This window comes from Chelon labrosus (genome assembly GCF_963514085.1).
Source record: "Chelon labrosus genome assembly, chromosome: 14".
NCBI classification, from domain to species: domain Eukaryota; kingdom Metazoa; phylum Chordata; class Actinopteri; order Mugiliformes; family Mugilidae; genus Chelon; species Chelon labrosus.
Genome location: NC_140347.1, coordinates 13,637,557 through 13,661,284, shown reverse-complemented (window position 1 = coordinate 13,661,284; position 23,728 = coordinate 13,637,557). Strand labels below are relative to the sequence as shown.

At 44.3% G+C, this 23,728-nt stretch overlaps 1 protein-coding gene across 1 annotated transcript in view; it reads left to right on the top strand.

The window, feature by feature from the left end:
• syne1a (spectrin repeat containing, nuclear envelope 1a) overlaps positions 1-23,728 on the top strand; it is a 109,754-nt gene that overhangs the window by 47,791 nt on the left and 38,235 nt on the right. The window contains exons 60-88 of the mRNA XM_084560081.1: positions 439-603; positions 934-1,106; positions 1,279-1,432; positions 1,579-1,722; positions 2,007-2,171; positions 2,330-2,647; positions 5,034-5,189; positions 7,398-7,568; positions 10,560-10,886; positions 11,055-11,207; positions 11,343-11,510; positions 12,945-13,121; positions 14,316-14,462; positions 14,679-14,804; positions 14,935-15,111; positions 15,259-15,524; positions 15,685-15,841; positions 15,962-16,360; positions 16,501-18,105; positions 18,892-19,229; positions 19,361-19,505; positions 19,796-20,014; positions 20,904-21,190; positions 21,459-21,624; positions 21,799-21,954; positions 22,044-22,196; positions 22,690-22,872; positions 22,998-23,135; positions 23,430-23,615. Of these exons, the coding sequence (XP_084416207.1) occupies positions 439-603; positions 934-1,106; positions 1,279-1,432; positions 1,579-1,722; positions 2,007-2,171; positions 2,330-2,647; positions 5,034-5,189; positions 7,398-7,568; positions 10,560-10,886; positions 11,055-11,207; positions 11,343-11,510; positions 12,945-13,121; positions 14,316-14,462; positions 14,679-14,804; positions 14,935-15,111; positions 15,259-15,524; positions 15,685-15,841; positions 15,962-16,360; positions 16,501-18,105; positions 18,892-19,229; positions 19,361-19,505; positions 19,796-20,014; positions 20,904-21,190; positions 21,459-21,624; positions 21,799-21,954; positions 22,044-22,196; positions 22,690-22,872; positions 22,998-23,135; positions 23,430-23,615 (7,119 nt within the window). The remainder of the gene's footprint in view (positions 1-438; positions 604-933; positions 1,107-1,278; positions 1,433-1,578; positions 1,723-2,006; positions 2,172-2,329; positions 2,648-5,033; positions 5,190-7,397; positions 7,569-10,559; positions 10,887-11,054; positions 11,208-11,342; positions 11,511-12,944; positions 13,122-14,315; positions 14,463-14,678; positions 14,805-14,934; positions 15,112-15,258; positions 15,525-15,684; positions 15,842-15,961; positions 16,361-16,500; positions 18,106-18,891; positions 19,230-19,360; positions 19,506-19,795; positions 20,015-20,903; positions 21,191-21,458; positions 21,625-21,798; positions 21,955-22,043; positions 22,197-22,689; positions 22,873-22,997; positions 23,136-23,429; positions 23,616-23,728) is intronic.

The window sequence follows — 23,728 nt, the reverse complement described above, 5'->3', positions numbered from 1 at the left end:
TTACACTGACCACAAAGCGCCATGCTCTTACTCAGGACAATGAGAGTGCCCCAGCGACGATGAATGTAATTTATTTACTTTGCTGGCTAGAGCGCTATTTTTAGGTCCTCTTCCCGGCCAGACATGGAAACAGGAATGAAATCATTTAAAATTGTCTCTAGTCACTGCAGCTTTTACCTTCCCCACCCCTACAGTTACACAGTTTGGGATGTACAATTGATGACTGCAAACAAAATACATTGTTCTCGCTGTGGTGTGGGGGTGGGAGAGTCTCTGGAGACGTCGGTGAAGAGAAAAACAAGACTGTCATTTCAAACTCAGCAGAACAATATAAAGACACGGTTGTTATGCACCGGAATAGACTGTAATTGTCCATTACTCAGAAGCAATGTAAGGTTTGAAGAGTGTGTTCACAGCGCTGTGCTCTGATATCTGAAGGACAAAGCCTCGAGGATTGAGCGGATTGTAGGGGAACATCGCCTCTTCTCTCAGGGGCTTAAAGAGCTCCAGGACTGGGTGTGTGAGGCGCAGACGGTCCTCAACACCTGCATCTCCACCACCACGGACAAGGGCGTGTTGGAAGACAGGATGTTACAACTAGAAGTAAGAAAGTTAATGATCAGAGAGGGATTACTTAAAGGGAAACTTGGCAGTTAGTTTAATTTAAGCACGACAAGTTATCCATGTTTACCCGGGAATAATGTTTTCTTTAGTGTGGCATGCATCCAGCTGATTTTCTGTCCAAATACAAATACAATAGTACTCAACTGCACTGAACTGGTAGGGAAATCTGCTGTTACAAACACAGAGCGAGAGGTTTGTTCACCAGAGCAGATGATGTTCTTTCAACCGTGCTAGTAATACTGGTATTTTTGTCCCTATGTGGCCTTCAGGACAGTTATTTAATGTCCGTCTCATCGCCTCTATGTCTAGGCCTTACTGGCTGCCCGTCAGGAGAGGGAGATCCAGCTAAAAATGCTGCTGACGCGGGGGGAAGCAGTCCAGAGGAACACTTCGGCCGAGGGGGTCCCAGTGATTCGCAAACAGATCCAAGACCTGAAGGACTCATGGGACTCGTTGCTCTCGGCCTCAATCCAGTGTAAAAGGTGACCGTGGACCAGTCTTTTGATTAATGGGACTGGGAGCTGTCTAGTTTCACATGATGGATTTCAGTCGGTTGAAAGGTTAAAGGAAGAATTAAATTTGAATGCCTGCATTTACACAATGTGTGTGTGTTTCTTCTCTCTGTATTAACTCTGCTGTGTTTATCGTCCACAGTCAGTTGGAGGGTGCTCTGTCCCAGTGGACCAGCTATCAGGAGGACGTGGGTCAGTTTGTGCAGTGGATGGACCGAGTCGAAGAGACACTCAGCTGCTCAGACAGACAGTACTCTGAGATGAGAGACAAGACGGCTAACCTGGGAAAGACCAAGGTATCGCTAATGACGACAAACCTTAAAGAGACTCATTCACTCAGAAGGGAGCAAGGGATCTCTTTTTAAGATATTCAGTTTTGCCCCAGAGCTTCCCAGTTTGAAAGATAAATTAACCCGAAGCACGTGTTTTTATTTCATTTCAGCTTCTCTATGAGGAAGTATTGAGTCACAGCAGTCCTCTGGAGACCATCGCCACAAAGGGTTCCAATATGGCCGAACACTACACTACTCAGCAGGAGGTGCAGCAGCTGCAGTGTAGATATAACACCCTCAAAGAAAAGGCCAAGGTACTTACCCACAGTTTATTTTTTCATCAGCCTGTAGCGATTTGACTAATCACTGATTGTTTTCTGAGTGTTTCTGAAAGACCACTTCCTATAGTGTCAGACATCTCAGTTGTATTCCCGTAGGACATAAGTCATTACACATTTCACTCTCTTGTGTACAAATTTGTAAGGTAATACATTTCTTCCAGCTTTGCAGATTGAGACTGAGATGTCCTATCATTTCAATTTCAAACTCTGCCTCATTGTACAATATTTAGATATTTAAATGACCTCTTGTTTTGCAGAATGCAGTTAGTAAGGCCAAGGGGCTGGTGCTGGTCCACCAGGAATATCAAAGGGGCTTACATGTGTTCGAGGACTGGCTGGAGCAAGAACAGGCCTCTCTGGCCTCGTTGTCCCATCCAGAAGGAAATGTGGACACCCTTGAGAAAACACTGCAGCAGCTACAGGTAGTAATACTGTGCAGTTGTGTAATGAACAAAAATGTGAAAGCTTCCTGGTATTGTTATGTACCCTCATACCTTCCCACACCAACAACACGCCTCAAGACTCTTTTCTCTTCTGTCGGAGTTTTCTTTTAACTCTTTCCCATTTATTTTCTTCACAGATCCTGCAGCAAAACTGCTCAAATGGCCAGTCTTTGCTCTCCTCTGTGCTGACCAGCAGAGAAAGAGTAATCCCCTGGGGCATACCTCAGATCGAGGACCGAGCCCTGGACACCGCTCAGCGGGAGTGGGGGGCATACCAGAACCGCCTGGAGGAGACTCAGTCCCAGCTGCACTCGACGTTGACCCGACTCCGGCAGATGGGCCACAGGTTCCTGAGTCTGGCTCAGTGGCTGGAGGAAATGGAGAAAGTGGCCAACGTCAGATGTAATCGGAGGTCGGACCGAGCCACCAAGCAGAGTCAGCTGAAGAAACTCCAGGTCAGAGAGCGATACGGTGTCTGCAGAAGTTCAGAAACCTGCTTCAGTGTCAATACTGTAAAACCTCATGGGTACATTAGCACACTGTGGTCTGTTTGTTTGAGAAATACACTTATTTGCTTTCTTCAACATGTGGCCACGTTGCCAGGCAACCAGTTGAGACATCATGAAGTTACTTCTCCTGGCCAAGAAATAAATCAGAATTTATAGTTTTACACTCAGTCAGTGATTGATTAAACCAGTACTATACTGTTGTCAGGCCAGGACTCAGTCGATAAAGGTAAAGTAGATAAAGAATCTCAATATATTTTCTTAACTGGCTTGGTGGAGGTATCTGGCTGGGGTGCACGAGAAGATGAAACACTCTAGCACAGGACAGGGGAAGACGCAGACAATATATGCACGAGGGCAATGGGAAACAGGTGCAAACAATCAGGAATCAGGGAAGACAATCACACCTGTGACACAAGAGGAAGGGCAAGTGACCTGAAACAAGAGGAGAGTTACTTTTCAAAATAAAACAGGAAGTCACGAGACAAGAAAGAAAACAAACTCACCGTGGTATGACAACTGCGTTAATTAATTATTGACCTTTATAGTTATTAGATTTTTTAGTTTAGAAGAATTTAGTTTGCTTTGTCATATTTGAACTGCAAAGCAAACACAAGTCTTATTTTCTGTCTTCCCTCTTGATATGCTAGAGTAAAGCTGCTGCCAGTAACGTATAGACATTCTTATATTAAAGGAACAGTATGTAAGATTGTGGCCAAAACTGGCCAAAACTGGTACTGCAATCACTTTCAAAATAATGTAGAACGGTGTATCCCCTCCAACCTCCCCCCTGACTCGAGGTTGCCAGGTTACCGAGGTAACGTTAGGCTACTCAATACGTCTCAATTACGTTTCACATTGCCATAATCGACGTGCTAATGTTGTTTTCCTCGGCGTTTCAGCATAATGACAGAGAAACGGGCTCATAATGCATTGCTAATGTTAGCAATGACGACTCGCCGTTTTTATTTCCCAAACAATTCCTTACCTTTTCAATTCGATGACCCACCTCCTCTGTATGCGCTAACGTAACGTTACTTTGCACGAACATGCATAACTTTGTTCGACTGTCGTGAATATTTTAAATGTCCATTTACATTATGTACAAGTAAGTTAGCCAGGAGAAAATTAGCAACGTTGGCGTCTGTCTTCAAATTCTTCTCCGTTTTCAGCCGTCTCCATCTTTCAAAGGCATCTCCCATACAAATCCTTGTTTTATTTCGGACTTTGTCACGACGTAGTTCGGATTCATAACGAGGTCTTAGGTTTCGTAACGTTACACATGTTTTATCCGACACGTTCGTAGCTGCAGCTGCGGTAACTAGAGCAGAGCTGGCAACCCGGAAGACGAAACTCTACTGACTTCGTGATTAGTAGATAGGTGGAGGGTGGCGCCTCAGACCAAAACACAACATGACAACAATAACATCAGTTGAGGACTGCAACTCTCACTTTTAAATGACAATATCCTGGCCGGACCACTGTTGTCAGTGATATAAGTATTTGAAATGAACATGATTTCTTCATGTCTAGTGACATATCAGGGCCATTTTATGATTAATTGAAATACATTTCTTACATACTGTTCCTTTAATTTTATCTAAATTTTATCAGCAAAAGAATGCACCTATTTATAAATTTCCCAAAAATGTGATCTTCCCTGGTTACATTTCAGCAGATACCCTTTGTCTCCTCATGCACACACAGTAATATGCATAATGTCCGTTAGCACTAACATGAATTTAGTACCAAATCGAAAAGGCGCTTTAATACCAAGCAGCTCAGTTTTTCTTCTTAATAAAGCCAGGACACAAATAGCAAAGAGGTGTACAGGACATCTAACTATACTTCACTGTCTTCAGATTAAATAAAAGATGCCGCTTCTGGCTCAGATTTCCCCTTTGACTGTCAGTCACATTAATACAGCTCCCAAAACAGCGCACCAATTCACTCACAAAGTCACAAATAAGATTTTTGCCTGTCAGAATTAAAGACACGAAGCATTCTTTCACTTTATTGTTTTATCACATCACTCTTTATTTGGTTTCGGTCACCTCCCCTTTGGGGCATGCTTCCTGCCAGCGTCTGGAAGTCAGACAGTCTCAGTCTTTTCCTTCCTTGAATTTAGAGGGATATACACACACACTCATATGCGTACACGCACACATAGACACTGTTATTTGTGACGTGTACTCTTATTTCATTTCGTTTTTCTTTCTGATGTTTTTAGCATTTAAGCAGCTTTATCTCTGACAGTAAAATAATGTGTAATTTTAACAGTGTTCGACTCTAAATTATGTTGATTTATTCATCTCGCCTTGTCCCTTTTCATCAGGGGTGTCTTGAGGCAGTGCTTTCACGGCAGGTAGAAGTCGATGGCCTCTCATCCCTGGCCCAGCAAGTTCTGGAGGAAACCTACATCAGTAGTCGTGTCAGCGTTACTGCCACCCAGCTCACTGCTCGCTATCATTCCCTGCTGCTCAACATACAGGTTCGACACTCTCCCTACTAGCTGCTGTTGAATAATTCATATGTGAAAATGTTAGTCTATTAATTTTCGCCAACTTTCCCTTTTTTTTTTTTTTTGAAAAGAGGTAATAACTTTTTTTTTTTGCTCAGCAAGCAAAGATCAATGTCAAATGCTTCTCTTTATGTGTTTTAGTTCAGTGAAGAGTCCTGGTTTATATGTGCTGACATTTTTAAATGCCTGAGTGTGAGAAATTCCTGCTTTATCGATGGAAAGCCAGTGAAGTAGTTATATAAAACATATCACAGCCATTTTGCCGTGCAGACAGTTAAAAGCAAAGTTTATAAAATCTATTCTTTACTATATAAAATTAAAAAAAGTGCAGTTCCTCTGGCATTTTCAAAACTTACTTGGCGATTAAAGAGATCAGTCATAAACTACTCTGTTACAAATGTAATGCCATGATTCCCGTCTCTTGGTCCACCCCTAGAGCAACATTCACATTTTCTTTGTCCGTCCTTCATCCATATACGAGGCGCCTTTCTCTTTTCCTCATCAGTCCCCTCTCTATTTATATACTGACCCATTTCCACCTGTTCCTTTCTTAGATCATTCTTGTCTCAATTACATCATTCTTGGGTCACTGCTTCTTGCGCTGCAGACTGTTTTATCTTATTACGTCACTGCACTTTCCCCTATGTTCCTGTCTGCTGGTTTGTCTGCATGTCCTCCATCCTGTTGCCGGTGCAACCAGCCACGACGTGTAAATGTAACTGTATGATTTCTTGAAGGTAATGACCCTTCGTGGTATCCCTATTTATATTACGGCTAAACAATGCCTTTCGTGGTCAAGATGAATTATTTAAAAACGCTGCTGCTGGACAAGCACAACACCACAGTACTTCATTTCCTGTATGCCAGAAGAATTTCCTGAACAGGATAATCCTGTCAGCATGACTTAGAAATAACAAATAAAATGGGTTTAATGAGCCGAAACACTTAATATATATATATCATAGGTGAAGAAATGAGAATTTCCATGCGTTGCCACAGGAGTCTCCGTCCACAGTGGGCTTTTCACACATGGTTATGCTCTCTCACCATGGGATTTCCTCCAGTGAGAGTCCGGACCCCATTGAAGCAGCTTCGAGAATTACCCCTGCGAGCTCAGCTTGTGTTGCTCTGTATACTCAGATGTAGCCTCTCTATTTGTCTGCTCCTCTTGGGGTGGGGCGGGGTGGGGTGGGGGCACTAAAGAAAAATCAATGGGGCTCCTCTGGTCTGGGGCTAAGGCTGTAATTAAACGCTACAGAAGGCAATCTCACACCCAACACCGGGAGAGGAAAAGCTTTGCCACGCTACATTGATTATTTTTTTATTTTTTTTTACACCTTCAGTAACACATCTGTGTGTGCGTGTGTGTGTGTGTGTTCCCCTCACTTTTTATTCCCTCACTTTTGTTTCTCTGTCTCCGTGCTATCCACACCCTTCATTCCCTCTTAAAACGGACTCAAGCATGCAGATATAGACAGTCGCGCCAACACACGCGATGTATGCCGAAGCGTAACATCTCCTCTCATACTGTGGATCCCAGTAATTATATTGTGTAAAAGTGGGGGCCATATGGGCTTGAGGTGGGAAGCCGCTACCTCTGCCTAGTCAGAAAAGGTGTGCACTCAGCACTATCAGCTAATTGGAGCTTCTCACCACAGGATTTGCAAGTTGAGTGAATAATGTGTCAAACCTGCAACAAACCCCTCTCCACCCCTCATGCTGTTATTGACTCAAAATCTCAGTCAAGTGGATAATGCGTCAAAAAAAAAAAAAAAAACATAAAACCCCACTCGGCCTTGGAGATGAAAGTGGAGCAGGGGGGGTGATGGATATTTTCTGTTTTGATGGCTGATCAGAGAGCTTGTGGTCCTTGGTGGCCAGCGCTAGACTGTTGGGGCACGTCTCACACCTTAAAAGAAAAAGACATGTTTCCTGAATTTTCCCCTGACCGAACGCAGTTTAACTTTTAACCTCTGAAACAAAGGAAGCAGTTGTTCGAGTGAGGTTTGTCTTTTGAGCTTGCAAAAAATCGGAAAACAGAAGCGCTTACTTCTTATTAAATATCAAAGTTTTTGCCAGTATAACCGCAAAAAAAAATACACATTCATATCAGTATTGTTCATGGAAACACTAACTTAGTATTTGTGTCTTCTGACCTTTCATCTGATCTGTTTACAGGACACCACCAAGCAGCTACAGGAGGAGTTGAGGAGCATTGAAGAGGCAGAAAACCTTTGCGTGTCCTTCACTGAGTGGCTCAGCTCGACTCAGAAAAACTTCGCAGCTTTAACGGACTGTTCTGAGCCTCTGGACCGAGTCGCCATGGAGAAGAAGATGAAGAAGCTAGAGGTATGGATCTAGACTGTTTCACGTTTATCAGTGAGGCATACGGTGCCGCGCTTAATACACCTCCGTGGACAAATTGCAATAAATCAGCGCTGGTGTATTACCTTGGCAAACTGTTGAGTTTGCAAGATTTCCGCTTGTAGTGAGTCCAACATCCAAACCAGCAGAAACATCCTTTTTGCCAGCAACATACGATGCCTCCGAGTAACATCCCGTGTACAGATTTGTTTGGCAGCTACGATATGTTTGCCTCGGTAAAATATGCATGGGCTACCTGGAAAGCTTGCAAAGCATTCGGTGTGCGTGTAAAACCTGGATGGCGCCTTAGACCAAAGAACACAAAGAGAAACTGTTGCAGTTACGCTACTGCGGTGATTTTCCTTTGTCAAACTGGCATTGAAGGGAAGGAGCCCCGCTCAGACATGCAGCGACTGCAACAAAAAGAAAATCACCACTGTCATTTGCTTGGCATAGCTCACATCGAGTGTGTAGAGGATTGGATGAGTATGTTGCGTATCGATCCGCTCTTTATGAAGACAAAGCGGGTGCTGCTGTGGAGGAAGCCTAGTAGCAGGGAGAGACCTCCCACTGTGAGTAAGAGGATGAAGAAGCGCCAGTGTCAGGAGCCTGCTGGCACAGACGCTGTAATTGATGCAGTGCCCTTACCGCTTCACATCACACACTTAACGCACACACACACACATATCTCTTCTCACCTCTAACGCCCGTTTCATATCACGAAACCCGTTCAGTGCTAACAAGCGAACTCTGTGATTCCGCACCGTCTCTTTGTCTTCCTCACGCGCATACAAGGAAGCGTTCACTGACGCGCGCGTAGATGTTTACAATACATCATCTGGTGGGGTCTTTGCAGTAATCCAAGTCTGGGATCGATGCTCTGTCGCTGCACAGGGACTGAAGACATGCTGCCACCACATGTGTCCTTCCAGCACTGCAGACAACACGCGAGTTCTCCATCACTTACTCGTCTCCTGCAGTGAGAGCTTCAGGGCTGTTCAGTGAGCCGGGATGATTATACATTGACACAAAGACCGGGAGTCAATAGCTGTGTCAAGGGCCATTAGTTCGATTTGGACTTTATTTGATACCGTGAAAAGTCACACAGCAGTGGTGGGTCATCTCAGCTGAGTGTCCTGATGCGCCATAAAAAATGAACATCTTCTTTTTTCTTTAATTAATAATTTTTTTCTTAATTAAATTACTTTTTTTCCCCAGAAGTTTCCATTTATAAAGAGGTTTCTAGCCTACACTGCTCCAAAAAGCTTTGCTCTCTCCTACAAACATTCAAACAGGGCAAAATGCAAAGGGTTGGCTCACATTATTAATCCCCCTCTTTGTGCCTCTCCATGTTTTATATTTCACTCTCATTTCATTAATGATCAAGGGCATTTTTTTCCCCAAAGTTCCAGATGGTTTCTGATGCACACTGCGGGGTTTCTCTCTAAAAGGTGAAGGTACTTATTTGTGGTTAGAAATAATACATCCTTTGTGTATTAAAAAAAAAAAAATAACACTCTGGCAAAACATAAAATTAACACACGGCTCTTTATAATTTTATTTACAGCCATGCAGAATACAAAATAATTATTTTGTGCTGTAGTTTTGTTGCAGCTGAAACTAATAAATTGTTTACAGGGTCACCTTAGTGATGCCTTTCCTCCGGTAGAGTAGATAATGTAACTGATGAATGGGGCTGATAAATTACAGTACAGTGTCGGAGCCTAAGAAGTGATGCAGAGTGCTGCTCATCATTTACAGCAGGTGCACGGGGAGCTTGACATGTATAATTGAGGCTGACATGAGACAAGACAAGCTACAACACAAAGGGCAAACTGTCTTCAGGACCTCGTATGTAACGTTCACCACTTTGTCAAAGTATTAGGAGTATTGATATGAGCCTGAGCAGGTTTTATCCCAGCTGTCATCAAGGTGAGAGGCGGGGTACACCCTGGACAGGTCGCCAGTCTATCGCAGGGCTACGAATTCATTCAAAAGTCTATAATGAACAGTTTAGAATAAATCAGATTCTGGAGAACAGAGGAATTCTTATTATGCACAAGTTTCACCGTATAGACGGCCGGTTGTGCGGCTAAGGAGGAAGCACTATGTCTGATATGAGCTCATTTTTTATTTTTTTTTTATATGAAGTGGAGATAATGAGTCATGTGGGACTAAATCTACAGTGCAGCAAATAGCAATTACTGTCGTCTTCCTAGTTTGAGCTCACGCAGAACTGGAGGATGAAATTGAGATATATATATGGAGTGTCACTCATTAGAGTCATAAGTCAGGAACATTGTTATTGGTATAATGAACAAGCCTGGAGTGTTGGATTAAGCAGGAGTCGTGGACGTGCGCAGACAGACGCGGGTCTTGTTATATTTCCAACAGCAATAGCTGGAGATCTGTGGTTGTTGAAGTGTGAGGCTACTCTCTACTCATGCAATAATAGACTGATGATGAAAGCTAGATGGCTTCCCATTGAGTGGAGGCCTATGTATGTGTATGTGGTGTGTTGTGGTTGCCCTGGAAACCCCTGCAGCTACTGGTGCCTGTTAAGGGCTCTTATAATTGGGTCCTCCTTTCATATTATTCGCTGTGGTTTTTCCACACCATGACCTCCTAGGCTTCTCCACATCTCACCATGCCGGTGTCAGCCTACCTGATGGGTTCAAAGCCTTTCAAATGCACGGCCAGGCTGGGTCTGGGTGACCGGGAGGTGAAGGACAAAGAAATCAGTGACACTGTGTTGAATGTTAACCTCAAAGTCGTTGTATATGTACTGTATACAAATGTTTTTATCCTTGAGGGTGTTGCAGTTTTGCACCACCAGTTCAGAAAAAACTGTTTCTTCGACTCAGCAGGTTAAAAAGAAAAAGTGCACCGGTTGAAGGTGGTTTTGTATAAATTTATGTTGATAACACTGCAGCAGCAACCATGCTGAGTTGTATTTCTGCTTCCTCTTTCACCTAGAATATCCAGTCTGAGCTCCAGCGTGGTCACAGTTCCCTGAAATCATTGCGGGAGCGTGCAGAGCAGGCAGCGGGCTTCCTGAACGAGGCTGGAGCCGAGAGTTTAGGCGGAGCGGTCGAAGCACGTCTCGCCCAGTTGGAGGAGCTTGCCGGGGGACTCAGGCAGGAGCGTAGTTTTCTGGAGCGGGTATTACTCCTGGCTAAGGAGTTCCAGGACCGGTATAAGGCTCAGGCCCAGTGGCTGGTGGAGACCAGGGTTTTGCTCAGCACCCCAGTGGAGCCCAAGGCTGAACTGTACCAACGCAGAGCACAGTTGGCTAAGTATAAGGTACAGAAAAAATAATTCAGACCACTGTGTGAATGGCACACTCGTTCATTTTGATTAAGAGAAATGGTGTTTTAGTCGACTAGCTAATACATTTCTAGACATCTCCACATAACATACTCACATACTGTCTGTCACAGATTGTCTGAAGTTGTTTGTCCGTGTCCCCAGGCTCTGCTGCAGATGGTTCAGTCCCATGATGGATCCATCAAATCAGTGGTGGAGAAGGGAGATGCACTCCTCTCCTCTGTCCACTACCCCTCTATACGAGATAAAATGAACAGACTGCAAAAGGACTACACTGGACTCTGCAATACAGCCATGGTGAGAACCAGCAGTCAGACAAGTCATGATGTACAGAGGAGAGGGAGAGTAATCATCTTTACAATATACTGCCCAGTGCTAAAGGGAAATCAGTAAAGTATGTCTGTGTGTGATCTGGTAATCTGTGTGGTCCAGGCTCACGTGGAGAATCTGGAAGGCCAGGTGAAGGAGCAGGACGCCTACCACAACGAACTCCAGGAAGTGGAGCGCTGGCTGCTCCAGATGTCCAGCCGGATGGTGACTCCAGATCCCAGCGTGAGCAGAAACCTGGAGGCAGCAACTCAACAGCTGGCCAGGCATAAGGTGACCGAACACGATACAGATTTAACAACGAGTCTCAGTTAGAGAGCAAAAGTTAACACACATATTCTCAGCTTTGATCCTTACAGAAATACCTGATATTCAGACTTTAGCTGCTTGTGTTTGTTGAGTTGTGTGTTACCTGACATATGTCGTAGGATTCAGCTTGCTATGGTTTTGCTCGGTAAACATTCCTCATATGGGAAAAACCTTGGAATCATAGAGTGTATTTGTCAACTTATTAGTCATTCATATGAGTTCAGCTGCTCTAATGTTATTAGATGAACTAGTTACTGGGATTTTATCATGTATAAAAGACACAAGTACCTGTTATGCATATTTTCAACAAGTTCTTTGTTTATTTAACTGTATGCAATTATAACAATATGGGGTACAATTATTTTAGCAAAAGTAATTAATTATATATTTCCTTAACTCTCTGAGGTCTATAGTATAATTGGCCTTTTTTCACTACTTTTGGTTTTACCTTTACATTTCATCTTAAAAACAGTTTACCTTGCCTTGTTTGGTATCATTCTTTTAAGCACAACCTCACACGTGTGACTACATTTTTTCATTTTGACCTAATATATTAACACTTTGGACCTAAAACCACACTAAAAACATAAAATCCATGTAGGAAAAAGTTAGATTTTTCACTGTGAAAACCACAAACATGTTCAACAAACCATTTTTATAACTTAGAACGCAAATCTAAACTGTAAATTTCAAAAGCTTACGTACAAATTAAGTTATTTACAACTATTTACACTAATATGCAGGAAATGCATCTTTTTTGTGCATCTATTTACAACCGTTTACAGAACATAAATGTAACGTAATGTCTGAACGTCACAAATCTCCGAAATCTCAAAACTGAGAATAGACTGTATATAGCGTCACTCCAACAACTGGAGCTCTAAACATGCACCAAACATGACGACAGTATTCAGGGTAAAGCATGGCGTAAGTGATTTATAATAAGTCTAGTTTTACTCGGCCTATCAACACAAATTAAAAACTGGTATATAGTTTGAAGTTAACACTTTCTATACAAGTTGAAACGGAGACTCAGTGAGACTGCGTCTTCCTGCTACGTCGTCTTAAACTGGTCATGTGATTTGGACGCGCCACCAACTCCAGAGGGTTAAAAAAAACCTACGTGATTCAGTCCATAAATATACAGTACATTTTGACTTGCTTTGTTGGGTGTTATAAATTCAGTTTTATATGATCAATAAAATGTTTTCTCTCATTAAGTTCAGTTAAAGTATACAAAGCTTTTTTCAGGGTTACCTTCTCTCATGCCACCACCGTGTGGTGTCAGTCTGCTCTGACCTCTTGTGTCATTGACCAAAGGACGCACTCATCTTGTATTACATCTCCACTGGAGATTCTATCCAACATAATCGTCCTGGGTTACTTTATCCTCCGCAGGCCATCATGGAGGAAATTGCAGGCTTTGAGGATCGCTTGGCAGGCCTGAAAGAGCGAGGAGACCACCTGGTACAAGGCTGCAGTGACCGTGTGCAGAGCAGGCTGAGACAGCAGGTCCAGGCTCACCAGCAAGGCACCAGAGACAGCTACTCTGCCATCTGTAGCACAGCGCAGAGAGTGAGTGAGGAGGAGGAGGAGATGGAAAGCGGGAGGGAGGGAGGCAACGCAGAGGTGGAGGCGAAGGAGGGAGGGAGTTGTGAGATGCTGAGAAAAATCTGTGTTTGAAGCAGTTCTTATGCATTTATAATGTAAGACATATAAAACACGTTGGTGCAATAGATGCACATTTCCACATACATCCACAGACGTTAATGTGGCTACACATGCGTGCACAGACACATGTGGTCTACACATCAGTGCTGTTAATAGTCCAACTGCCAAGGCATCCACTTAATCCTAACCCATTCTGACACTTAAACCCGTCTCTTAAGACAGCCCTTCACTGCCAGTGTAGAGGGCACAACCAATTAAGGCTGCCAAAGTGGAGCTCAACAGCAGCCGTGCTCAGACAGACCCCACCAGCCAAAATCACTAACTCAATCTCCCCCATATTAATCTCCACATATCCCCCGTCAACTCCACTTTTTCATGCGTGCGCCAAAAATGGTCACACGCCACTATTCAGTAGATCTGGCGAGCCCCTATAATCCAGCACCACTCTGTCATTTTGGCAACCTCTACTCTGTCATCATAGCTCACCTCCCAAGATACCACCTCCACCACCACCACCACTCGCACATCCAATCTGGCATTGTGTGATCCAGCCTCACTTTACCACTACACTGCTGGCTTCCCTACAACTGTGCCTCCAGTATTGCGATGGCTGCCAACTGTGTCCCAGCACAACACAGCTCTAATATCCTGCCCGCCACTTGCCACCATGCCAGCCTTCTAGCCTTTGCCAAATACGCCGGGCGGTTTGCCAGCGCTTGCCCCCCTTTACTCCTATCTTTCGGGCTCTCATATTAACACTGTCAATCAGACCTTGCTGTTTTGCTCTCCCCTGGAGGGCATGGACGCCTCCACATTCAACACCTGTTAGATAAAGCACTGCATAACTGCCTACTTGTTAGGGCTTCATCGTTTAATATGTCTTTGTTTTTGCCCACGGTTTGACCTCGGAGCTATGTATTGTAGTATTTATAATAAAAAACAATAGAATTTATTGTTATTCAGTGTGTTCTTGCATATGTATTCTTCTTGTAAAGTGCTTCAGAATCAAATATTTCATGAAACCTTATACTGAATGGTTTAGTAGATTGTGGTATATTCTCGACAACACTTAACATTTATTTTCTCTCGATCTAACAGGTCTATCAGAGTCTGGACCATGAGTTACAGAGACATGTGAGTCTACAAGACACGCTGCAGCAGTGCCAGACCTGGCTGTCGTCTATTTCAGACGAACCAGAGCCTCCTACGCATCCTTCCCTCAGCCTGGAGGAGGCTCTACAGCAGGTTAGCTCTGGGTTTGATGTAAATTATAACTGATTAGTTGTTTTTGCCTCTATTTCTTGTAAAGAGTTCTCTGAATTAATATTTGTTCATCTACAAGATTGCCATATGGTGATGCTATGTTTTTGATCGAGGCCAACATGTGGGCAGAAAACTTGTCATATTGTAGATTGAGTCAGTAAAAGCAGAATAATGCAGTAAAAGACTGTTATCAAACAGGTGAAGCAGGAGCGTGCTCTCCAGGAACAAGCCGGCACATACCTCCAGCTTGTGTGTTCAGCGTGCGACCTGTCGGAGCCAAGAGTCAGGGAGACTGCAGCAGCTATCCAGCAGGTCAAACTGCAGGTCAGTTCACTTTGAGAGTCGTTTAAACTAAAGACAGTTTCTGTGTTAAAGCTGTAGTCGCAAGTTGCTTTTGAGGCTGAACACTTCAATTAACCTGGTCATGAACTGTTTTTTTTGTGTGTGTGTCTAGATTGAGGAGCGTATGCTCCTTTTTGAGGAGGTAGCAGACAGCTGGAGGGACATTGAGGAGCAGAAAGTAGATTTGGAGACCCAGCTAAGAGAAACAGAGCAGCAACTACAAAACCTCACCAGGAGACCTGCAGAGCTGGAGCCCAAGATTGCACAGAACCAGCTGGACAAAGCACAGGTCTGAGCTTATTTCATATGATAAATTATATTTGTTTTACAGTAACGTTATTATAAATAGACACATCTAAATGTCACTGCCTTTGCAAAGTTTTAGACAAATCAAACAAATTAACTCGTACTGAAGCACCCGTTCTCTTTTCGGCAGGAGTTCCTTCTGCAGATTAGGGAGAGACAGTGTGAGGTAACACGTTTGAGCGAAGCCGTTGGTAGGTTGACAGATGGACAAGTCTGTCCTACCCTAGAGGAGATAAAGAGACTGAAAAGGAGCTGGATGGATCTTGGCCAGCGGGCTGAGGAATTGGAGGCCCAGCGTGGGGAGGACATGCAGCGAAGTGGAGAGTACCAGGAGAGTGTAGTTGCTGTGGAGGAACTCTTCCACCAAGTATCCAGGGAATGGGACTACCTGGCCAGGTACATTGATTTTGTATAGTATAAACTAAATATATACACACACACAACACACTTATTCTTCTTCTGTCCCTTTATGTCATCGAAGACAGGACTGTAAAACTTCATTACTATATCACTATGTAGATCAGATGTCCCTCAACCTTATTATGTGTCCACGTAGGGCTGACACAGAGAGTACAAGTGAGCATCTGGAGGCTTTGAGGAAACTTGCCAGTGACCTAGAAGACCAGAAAGAAACTCTAGACGACCTGAGGGACCAGAGACAAGCTATCCTGCCTCGCCTTAGCCTGCTAGACAAGGAGCTGGTCAAACAACAGGTGAAAACTCTACATCAGTATGTTGCTTGTTAAAAGGATATAAATAAGATAGTCCACAATAATGAAATGTTGAGGTATTTGGATTTTATTCTGTATAAACAATGTTTTTCATTGCGCCAGGTGGGTCACCTGGAGCAGCGCTGGGCCCAGCTTGAAAGTCTGATTCAGCATAAAATCCAGGACTCTGCACAGACGTTGGAGGATCTTGCCCGTGTTGAAACCCAGCTGAGGGATGCCAGAGAGTGGGTGGAGGAACAGCGACCGGCGTTCACCTCTGCACTGAAAACCAGCCCACCCCCTGATCTGGCCCAGAGTTTTCTGTTCGACCACTTGAGTGTTTGTGTGGAGCTGGAGGCTCGACAGCAGCTGCTCGGTCAGGCGGTGAGCGAAGCCCAAGCTGTGGCTTCCAGGCTGGGGCTGAGCGAGAAGAGATGCCTACAGGAGCTTGTTGAACAAGCCCAGACTGAGGTGGAGGCTCTGGGGGCTCGGGTTGCCCAAAGGAGGAAATACCTCAGTAAGGTAAACAGCTGGACCTCTGAATTGCATGCAAGTAAAAACTGTAATTATGCCCTAAGGGAGTGGTGAAAAAAAATAAACCAACCCTCACATTTTTACTGATTAGATTTGTTCTGCTACTACTTCCTTGTTCTACTTTCCAGGCCTTCACCGAGAGGACGCAGTTCCTTCAAGGCCTCGGGAGAGCATTGTCTTGGGTACAACAACAGGAGAGGAAGGCTCTGATAGACGACCACATAGCACTCCTTCCTGAGGACCTTGCCAAACAGGTTTCTGCATGCCGGGGTGTCCAGAGCGGCTTACGAGCTTACCAAAGGGAGCTGGCATCTCTCTGGGTACAAGGGCGAGAGCTAGAGAGGGACGCCACTGAGAAAGAGAGAGCGGAAACCCTCGCGAGACTTGAGGAGCTACAGGCTGCTTTTGAAACTGCTCTCCAGAGGACAACGCAGCGCCTCGCATGCTTGGAGAAAGCCTTAACGTCGAGGAAGTACTTCCAAGTTGACCTGGACAAGACCTGCCACTGGTTGAGACGAGCAGACGCCATCACCTTCCCTGAAATCCATTTGAGCAGCGCTGACGATTGCTCAGATTTGCAAACACAGCTGTCTGCTTTCCAAAACGTCCTAGAACAAGCTTCAGAGTATGAGAACCTCCTTCTTATTGTCCAAAGAATAGGCCAAGAGATCCTCCCTACTCTGAACGAGATTGACCATTGCTACCTAGACGAGCGACTCAATGCCCTGCCTCAGCAGTACAACGGCATCCTAGCTCTTGCCAAAGAGAAAAAAGACAGAGTCCAACAGATAATCTCAGAGAGAAAAGAGTTCAGCAATTTCTTTGACATTACTCGCAATGCACTGGAGGAGCTTCAGGAGCAGTTTGACAATCTTGAGAAGCAGACTATCAGCGTCAGAGAGGAGGAAGTTGTCGGTTTAATTAATGAATACAGAAATATAAATGAAAGTTTAGTCCACATCGGCCCTGCTGTTACAGAACTTCAGGGCAAAAACGAGGGGCTTCTCAGTAGGGGTCAGTCACACAGAGCTGAGGAGACACAGCAGCTGGTCAGACTCCACAACGCGCTGAAGAAGAGAAATGTTCAGAAGATTGAACGCTTAAATAATTGCCTGAAAACGCTAGTTGAACACAACACGGTGTTTTCCAAGTTAGACTCAGAGTTGAAGTCTGTTAAAGAGAAGCTGCTCAAACTAAAATCAGACAAAGAAGTAAGTGCCATAGATAAAATCTCAAGTATTTATTTAATGCTGGAAAGCCTGGAAGGAGTGAGCGCTCAGGCTGAAGAATGTAACCAACAGACTAAAAACCTCAGTCTGAAGTTTGACGCCGCCGCCTTTCAGGAGTCCACACGGCAGCTCGAGTCGTTGCATTCTTTGCAGCGTGACGTGAAATGTTTTGTTGAGGAAAGTGAAAAGACAGTCCCAAAGGATGAAGATTTCACGAGAGAGGCTGAGAGACTATCTAACTGGTTGAGCACTGTTAGGGACAAACTGAAGGAGCCTTTGAACCTTTCAGAGGTCGAAATCGAGACGGTGCACAGAGAAGTGCGGAAACTGAAAATCATGGAGGAGGAAGTGAAAAGTAGACTGAGGGTGGTGGACGTCTTGGGTGTCAGAGAACGACAAAGGTATGAAAGAAGAAAAGAAACGGTTCCTGCTCAAGTAGAAGAGAAACTACAGGAACTGGTGAAGCTTGGCGCTGAAGTTCAACAAGGAATTAGTGCAAAACAGGTATGTGTGTTTGTTGTTCAGTTATTCGTCTCTGTCCATTGCATATTGATTGTTCAGCTGCACTAAATGTCCTTTCCCAATACTCAGCTTATCTGGAATATGACCCATCATTCATGCATCTAGCCTTTAATATTAATGGACTTGGAGACGTTGAAACATTTAAAACACAGTTTTAGAGATACTGTGAACTTTAAATACGTATTTTTGAATAAGTAAGCCATCATTAATTTATATGATTTAATATAAAATGGTTTTGGGGATTGTTTAAATATCACATGTTGAATAATAAGTGAAAGTCATACAATTCTAATTTTATGAAGATTTTTAGAGGAAAAGTGGAAACCGTCATTTCTCACTGTGGAGGATTTTTGACCTTTGATCTTGGGATCTCCAGAAGCAGATTCTAAAATTTGGAAAGCGTCGTTACATATCATTACAGTTAAACGGTGGTACTGTAAAACATCTGCACATCGGCAGACACACCGTATGTTCGCGTTTTATATACAAGACTGTCGTATATCTGTCAGGATTCTCGATTATGCAAGTCATTGTATATCTAAAACAGCTGGCAGCTAGACTTGGTCTGAGTCCAAGTAGCTTCTTCATTTTTCCAGTTCTTGCAGAAATGAAGGAGCCACTTGGATGAGTGGAGAAACTTTCTCCAGAAAACATATGTCTTAGAGATGGTTGTTTTACGACTGAAGCATGCGCACACATATATTTATGCAAAGAACTTCAAATAGTAAGCTGAAGTTAATTAAATCACCTTGTGCATACTCTATCTAGCTGGCTGTGGATCAAGCTCTTTCTCTGGTCCAGAGGCACCACTTATCTCTGCAGTCCGTGCAGAAATGGCTGGACTCCGCTGCTGCTCTGCTCCAGAGAGCGAGCTCAGGGGTGGAGCTGGAGAACCAGACCGAGTGTGCTCGGGACCTCGAAGAAATTTCAGCACAGGAAAAGAGCGCTCTCGCTGGTTTAGAGGAGCTGAGGACTTTGGAGCCTCTGCTGGAGGATTTTGTGGCAGCAGGAGCAATGAGTGGGCTCAGAGAAAAGCTTCAGACAATGCAGCTGAGAAACGCAGAAGTCAAACAGCAAGTGGATGCTCACGGAGAAGTGCTGCAGAGGTGTGTGTCATGTTCACTGTTGCTTATTTATGTGCAGAGAGTAGAAACAACTGTCCATGTACAGTTTATTTTCAACATTTACACTGATTCTTACATTTCTATTCTTCATATTTTTATGTCACTTTCCTCAGGTTTGCAACTCTGTGGAGCTCCTTCCAATATGAGAAGGACACACTGGTTGAACAGATGAATGATTCAGAGAGCAAGATGACCATGTTCACTACAGCTAAAGCCATAAGTGTCCACCAGGCTGAGGATAAGTGTCAAAGATACAAGGTGGGTCTCTGTGTTACGCTCGGAGTACAAACAGATATTTACGGAAATCATCAAACTTACATGAGCTGTGTCCCACATGGTTGTTACGCTAAATTCCAACATTTGTTCTTATCATGGCAGCTGCACATGAATATTTAAACAGTGGAGTGTTTATGCCTTGTTTCTTGTTTGTTTGTTTGTGTGTCTGAGGACTAGTAACTTTTAGGAGAGAGTTTCCCATCGTGTCGTATGAATATTTCATTAGCGTGTATTCATTTAGGAGGTTGTGCCTATCTGTTGTTTGACTGCAGTCTCTGGTGGCCCACGTCGACCTGCTGGAGCTGCCTCTAAACGCGTTACGAGAGAACGTGTCGGAGCTGGAGGAAATCATTTCTGAACCCAGCAAAGCCGTCACCAGCCACGCTGTGTCGTCGCTGTGGCAACGGTGGACCAGGCTCCGCAGTGTGGCCCGAGCCCAAGAGAGGGCACTGGAGGACACTGCGAGGGAGTGGAGGAACTTCAGCGAGAAGGTAGACGAAGATTAATCATCTTGTATGTGGTTGTACTTGTACTTCAAATATTATGGTAAACGCTTGGATACGGATAAGATTAGTCTCCTACAGTCATTCTACTGAATTGCCAACATTTACGAATGAAGCGGCACTCACAGACAAGTCCACCTGGTAAGACACAAGCCGACCAAACCGTTCTTGCATCTGCAGATTTGGGTCAAACGCTGCTGAATACCGGTTATTGTGCTGTGACGCAATTCTAGGCCTCGGGCCAGTTGGTTCTTCCTGCCAAAACGCTGTGTCATGAACCGTTTTTCCCGCCTCTTGACCCATTTCACATTTGAATACCGTCAGCTTCCAAGAATACCCACAAAACACTGTTGCTAAGACGGAAATGAAGTCACACACCGTTGGGAACTGTTACTTCCTCGTATGTGGCACATTCCCGTTGTCCGCTGTTTTTCTATCGTCTCTTTGTTCGACTGGACATGATGTCATTCTCTGCGCTCTGGACTCATTGCTTATTCCTTTGACCTACACAAACCCCTGTTACATATACTGTAGATGGAGCTTTAAAAGACTTAATCACATGAAATACAGAATACGAGATATTTTGCCCTTAAACTGTTTTATTTTAGTAATTTCTATTTATTTATGAGGTTTAAATTGCTGATATGCCACATGGATACACAAAATCAGTCAAAATAAACATACTACATGATAATCTACACCTCCGCCACCAAGCGGGATATATACTGTACAACCCTTTGACCTTTCATGATAGAAACTAGTTTTATTAGTTGGTTTTCTGATCCATGGAAGCAAACTGTGAACACAACATGATGAATCTCTTGTGTGGAGATGCCGCCCATTATTAGACTATTAACCACAAACGTCTGGCCCTTAGATGGAGAAGGTGCACTCCGTCTCCAGAGACCTCCACAGCCGTGTCCCGGACAGCACCGTTGAGAAGGCGGCCACCAGGGCGGCGCTCCAGAGCCTCCTGGAGTACCACGACTCCTTCAGCCTGGAGGTGGAGCGAGAGCAGTCCATACTGGCCCTGCTGTGGCAGCAGACTCGCAGCCTCAGAGGAGAGGACGAGAAGGAGGAGGCGATGGAGAAAAAGACAGAGAATGGGCACGAGGAGACGCAGTGCCTGCAAGAGATCAGAAACATGCAGGAGCAATACGATAGGTGAGTGCTGTGGGTGCTGCTGAGAGCCGAAAGCACAAATTAAACGCATTAGTTTATATGGACAAAAAATGCATATTGAAAACAGTCACAATTAAACTTACTACAAATTAACTGTGAGCACAAATTGGTGCATTGACATGTTTTACCGACTATATTTGGATTTAGTTTTCATCAGAAACAAGACAAGTTACTGCAACTTATTTATAATCATTGTGTAATTTATGTCAGATATATATATTTTTTAATCTTTTCCTGTGTCTTCCCTTAGCCTTGTGCTACAGGTGCGGGCCAGCAGGGCTCAAGTCCATCAGGAGTTGAGGGAGAGAGAAGACGTTGAGAAAGAGCTGGGCTTAGTCAAAGGTTGGATCCAAGACACTCGTGGCTTGTTGCTGAGTCCCACTGCAGACCTGGATTCACTGCTGCAAGAGCTAGAGGTAGGCCACTGTGGACTCACATAGCCCAGACACAGTTTTCAGCTAGGAATCGACCTCTTGTCAAAAACGGTATCCTTTGTTTCTTATTTGGACATAGCTACAATAAAACATTGTATAACAGAGAAGTCTAAAAAGGGATTTGCAGTCTTTCATGTGATGATGCTTGTCTTGTAGACTGCACATGGTGAAGTCATCAGCAGACGGCAGAGTGTGGAGCGTATGGCAGAGCTGCAGCAGTCCAAGTACCAAGACCTCCAAGCTGGTCTTCCCTCTGAGCTCAGCATGCAGCTAGCTGAGGTGGCTCTAGCTCTGGGCTCTGCCGAAGATCAGGTAACCTCTCATCCTCATATAGAGTTGCGTAAAACCAGGTTGGTTTCATACTAGATAAACGCAGTGTTTAATTCTGCTGTCACTTTTAGGTGCAGGCGAGGGAGAGGGAGGTGCAGCAGACCAGAGATGTGAAAGAGGACTTCAGCTCCAGACTTCAGGACATCGAGGCAAAGATGAAAACCATCGCTCTAAAGCTGGAAGACAAGTCTGCCGACCTGGAGGAGGCCAAAGAAGAGACCAGAGTAATCAAACAGACAGATTGACTAATTAGAGAGCAATTAACCCGTGTTAAATTGGCTATTCATTTTGCAGATGTTGGGGTTAATGAGTGTGAGAGAGTTGGAATGGCATGAACTGAATTTTGCCTTCAAGAGTGACCCAGTTTTGTGTGGAGTAGTCCAGGTGGGAGTTTGAGCCCCTTCCCTCCTGCTCTTCTTTTTGTCTTCGCGACATGTTTATTCTTAAACTCCCATCTGTAGACTTGAAAATGCAGTTAGCAGTGATTCAGTCAGTAAGCGTTGACCTTGATCAAGAAACAGTCTGGCCCATAAATGCCACAACTTGTACACTGATTCGTATAAAAATAAACTCTGAAATTGAGATTCGATAGCTCCCTGCTCATAGGTAACTGAGGTTTATATTTTACTTTTTCCCTTTGTTCTTTGATCCCTCTCCACCTGACTTCTCCTTTCTCTGTGTCTGTAACTGTCTCCTCTCCTCTCCTCCCCTCTCCAGGCTCTTTGTGAGGAGTGTGAATCCTGCGGCAGCTCGCTGGCAGAGTTAGGAGTCGCTGTGCAGGAGTTTGGGGAGCAGAACCCCCTGTTGTGTAAACAGCTGGGTGATGCTGTGGCCAAATTGACGGAGGTGCTGCGCCACACCACGCAGCAGGTCCAAGACAGAAACAATAGACTGAAGAAGGTGAGATGGAAATGCAGTTTAACATATCGTGCAGGCTTGCCCAAAGAGGGAGTCTCAGGATACATAATATTTAATTAACTAATAAGTGTTTTGTCCTTTTGGTCTTTTTTCTCTTCTATGAGCAGGCAGAAAGACAGGTGGAGGAATATCAGGGCATGAAGAAATTCATTTTGGGGTGGACGGAAAAAGCTGAGGCTCTGGTCACTGGTAATATCGTCTGGAGCTCTGCATCCCACCTACAGGAGCAGATACGAGCGCACCAAGTGAGTTTTAATGAGCCTCACCGTAAGTGTGAATAGCTAAAATTTGTCTCAAAGCTGCTGTGGTTCTGTGCAAAAACACAGCTCTGGTGGATGTCATGTTTGTTTTTGCACAAAAATAAATACCAATTAAAGCTGAAGATCCTCCACAAATAATTAGATTCACACACTTGTTTAATTTCCACTTAAATGTCATACGGTGCACTGTGCTGGCCGGCCTTAATTAGTATAATTGCACAAGAGAAAAGGCTCCTCTCTCTTGGACTTGTAATTCAGACTATGTTCCTTCGGTGACAGGCGTTGCTGCGAGAGTGCCGAGGTCTCCATGGCGACTTGGAGGCCATGGGGGAGAGGGAGGGGCAGCTGGCGGATGTGTTGCAGACGGAGGGGTGGAGCCAGCAGGTGAAACACCTCAGCAGTCACACGGAAGAACTGCAGCAAGCTGCTAAGAATCGCCTGCAGAGTCTGCAAGATGCAGCAAAGGTGAATAACACTTTTTAGTCAAGCAAAAAAAATATCTTTATTATAGTTAAGTTGTTGAAAAAAAAAAGCGTTTTGCGTGTGTAACATCCCTTCAGAGACAGTCAAACGCACCA